This window comes from Athene cunicularia (genome assembly GCF_003259725.1).
Source record: "Athene cunicularia isolate RWA chromosome 2 unlocalized genomic scaffold, athCun1 chr2_part1, whole genome shotgun sequence".
NCBI lineage: Eukaryota > Metazoa > Chordata > Aves > Strigiformes > Strigidae > Athene > Athene cunicularia.
Genome location: NW_020799095.1, coordinates 52,905,372 through 52,908,851, shown reverse-complemented (window position 1 = coordinate 52,908,851; position 3,480 = coordinate 52,905,372). Strand labels below are relative to the sequence as shown.

Here is a 3,480-nt window from a genome sequence, read left to right as displayed (position 1 = left end):
TGTCAAATGTAGACTTACTACTACGCTTCAAACTTTGTTATTCTTAGCAAATCCAGCTGTTATTTTGCCTAAAGGGTACAACTAAATCATTATTGATGGCTTGTATATTTAATTACTTACCTAATGAACTTAACATAGAAATATCAAGAGATACATCTGAGTATGTTTTCATAGAGAGAAAGTCCAAGTCAGAAGCATTACTGTCTCCAGCAGATTCTCCAACCTATCAAAATACAAAAACCAGAAAGACTAGCAATAGCGATAAGCTGTCGTGATAACTTTTTAATGTTTAAGGTGAATGCACGAATCCATACTGTCAGTGTGCACCACAACACTTTGGAGCATCCATAACAGTTTTGGCTAACCTGCAACTCACAAGCAGCTCAAACGTGGTCCCAGGACTCACCAGTCATATGAATGGCAAGGGATCTGCAGGGTAGTCTAAATTTAATCTTTCATCTCATCATCCAGGACTGTTGAAACCAACTATACCAAATCCTCTGGGACTCAATTACATACTCAACTCAACCCTGTTTTGTTGCAGAAGAATTACCAGTCTCCCCCATCATGAATCACTCCAAGATCCCCTTTTCCCTTCACCTTTTCAATGCAACCCTGGATTTATTGAAATTTTTAGTATGTGACTAGTAAAATCAGTAAGGTGGGCCTCCCTATATAGTATCAGCTGGAGTTGGTCCTGAAGTAGTTTTTCCTATACATTTGGATAATGAAATACACCCTGCACTACAACAATTTCATTTTTTCCATCCCTGCTGCAATACTGCTATGTAATGGCAAAAAGTAAGAGATGAAAGTAAAAATGATTACGCATTCTAACAGAATTCTCAGACATTGCCTATTCAATCAGGAGGAATAAGACATGCAGGTAAAAACAAAACCAGGTATTATCTTTTATAAATATAAAAAATGAAACTTAGCAGTTTCATGAATTAATTTAACCAGACACCTTCTACAGAAATACAAACCTTTCCACAAAACATAAGGTGTATTTATAAAACCATAAATGTCATTATGTGCTATAATGTAATCCATTTAATTTTTTATGTGAGGTGCCATGGAATGAAGTGCATCTCTTCTGTTGTCACAAATAATTTGCAAGATAAAACCTGTACCACTCAAACAAAGATTTGATTAGTAGCTGCGAAAGCGTAAGATACGCATTATTTACCCCTACTTTCTAACAGATGTTTTCAACAGCTGTGGTAAAACTGATAAGTACTACTGGTTTTTTCCACTTTTACAGCACCTTGAACCTCAAATATTCATCAGCAGTATTCATCAATTATCTTTCAGATTCCTAAGAGGTCTTTTCGTCTCAGATTTAGTTATGCATGCTGAATTGAACTAGAAAATACAGAACAAGACAGACAAAGCCACTAACTAAAACAGAGTGAGTGTCAAGAGAATGCACTTTAAGTACTGAAAGTTTATTCTAGATACTGCTACTTTAATCTCCTACCTCAGAACATGTATATCCTTGCACTGAAACAAAATGAGTATCTCAAAATACTCCCTTTTTTTGGTTTTGTTTTTTTTAAACACACAAACCATTTTACCATAATCTGTTTGGAAGAATCCGGACAGGTATTACGCAACTTGTGTTCTTCTTTTATGAGAACTGGCAAAACCTAAAGAACCAAATCATATTTTAGATCTTAGCATTTCACAGTTTACACTTGTTTCCTAAAAACACTCTTAATTTGTGTAATTTACTGGTTTACCATGAAGAAATCCCAGGCGACCACAGAACACTATCGTGTTTTGTGATGTTTGCGTAGGTCTCTACAAAAAAGATAAAGACTAGCTCTTCTCTAATGGGTGAACATATACATTCACGTAAACAATTTAGAACTTATCAGGACAGCATCTTAGGACAGCATCTTTAGGACCAACCTAATAATCATATACTACACTTACCAAGGTTTTCTGTTATATTATACACAATAGATGCACACTAAATAAAATTAGGAATTTGAATGTTGCAAGCCCAGAGACCATCACTTTCTCTACTTTAAATGCCAAGAAATTTTTTCCAGTTAAAAAAAAAAAAAAAAGACTGAGTATCAGCATAACTTACTTTAACTTCATCCAGTGGTTTTACTGGGATGTTTCGCCGCTAGAAAGACACAACACTAACAATTACTTTCATTCAATGTAAGAGAAAGACCTCTTTTGCACAATTTCAAGTATATTCAAACTTTGCACACAAAATGAGGTTAGAGACAGATATCTTTCACATATCTGTAATGCAATTACAATGTAACAGTTACTGTTTCGTAATATTTTAGTATTATGCATTTTTACTAATTTTGAGTCTCCTTACACTATTTCTTTGCCCATAAACTTCATGTGCAGTATCTCAGTCATTACTTCAGTAACTTCTGATTCCAAACCCTTTAAGGCTTCACTTTCAGAGATATTCATCCTTACTCAAACATAGCAGCACAAAATACTCATGCATAAAACACCATGGCACATCACTGAAACACCTTTCATTGCACAAAATCTGTACATACCCGCATATGTCACAATCAAAGAGCATTTCTAAATCTAAGTAGCTATTGATCATTTGAAAGAAATCCTCATTTGAAACAATATCCATAAAACAAGGTGGTACACAAGGGAAGGCACATGTTTTGTTTTACAGCTAAATTCAGTGAGTTGTATACACATGTTTCTAGATGTAGAATATTTAAAATATTGGTTTTGAACTTTTTAATTTTTTGAACTAATCCTTTACATTTCTTCCTGTCTCATACAATCTTTTTCCAATTGGGACTGGAAAAAAACGCCCAGAAGATTCTAAAGAATCCTCTGTATTTTTCATTCTATTTTCTCATTTTCCCCAAACATCACCCACCCTTTTCTACTTTTAACTCTGCAGAGATGTTGCACAATCTCACTTCCACCACATCAGGGATCACAGAATGGTTTGGGTTGGAAAGGACCTTAAAGGTCACCTAGTTCCAACCCCCCTGCCATGGGCAGGGACACCTTCCACTAGACCAGACTGCTCAAAGCCCCGTCCAACCTGGCCTTGAACACTTCAGGGAGGGGACAGCCACAGCTTCTTTGGAATGAAACAGAAACAGGTCATTCATGTTATGATGAACTTGTGACATTTCTGCACATCAAGGACACACCTGCTTTAGCTGATAAATAGTTTTGGAGTGATCTCCACTAGTGATCTGGTCCAGAAGATCATCTACTATTTTCTTGCTGTAATTTCCAGCATCCTTCACAAATTCTTGTAAGCTAGTAGGAATGGAGATATAAGCATTACAGAAAATGTTTACTTTTGTAAAAAATATTTCAACTTATAATATGGTTTTCCCCAACTACACTGCATTACACCTACATTTTCCTTGTTCTTTTACATTTTTATGCATCTTCAGAAAAGCAATTAAGGCCTTCTACATATAATTTTATTTTCTTTTTTTTTTTTTTTTTTTTTTTTTT

The 3,480-nt window shown here is 35.1% G+C and overlaps 1 protein-coding gene across 1 annotated transcript in view; it reads right to left on the bottom strand.

Annotated features, from left to right (window-relative positions):
* The window catches only part of BRD9 (bromodomain containing 9), a 23,005-nt gene that overhangs the window by 1,924 nt on the left and 17,601 nt on the right, over positions 1 to 3,480 (bottom strand). The window contains exons 13-16 of the mRNA XM_026843609.1: positions 3,165 to 3,276; positions 2,099 to 2,137; positions 1,578 to 1,649; positions 121 to 223 (exon numbers count right to left, since the gene is read on the bottom strand). Coding sequence (XP_026699410.1) covers positions 121 to 223; positions 1,578 to 1,649; positions 2,099 to 2,137; positions 3,165 to 3,276 — 326 coding nt within the window. The remainder of the gene's footprint in view (positions 1 to 120; positions 224 to 1,577; positions 1,650 to 2,098; positions 2,138 to 3,164; positions 3,277 to 3,480) is intronic.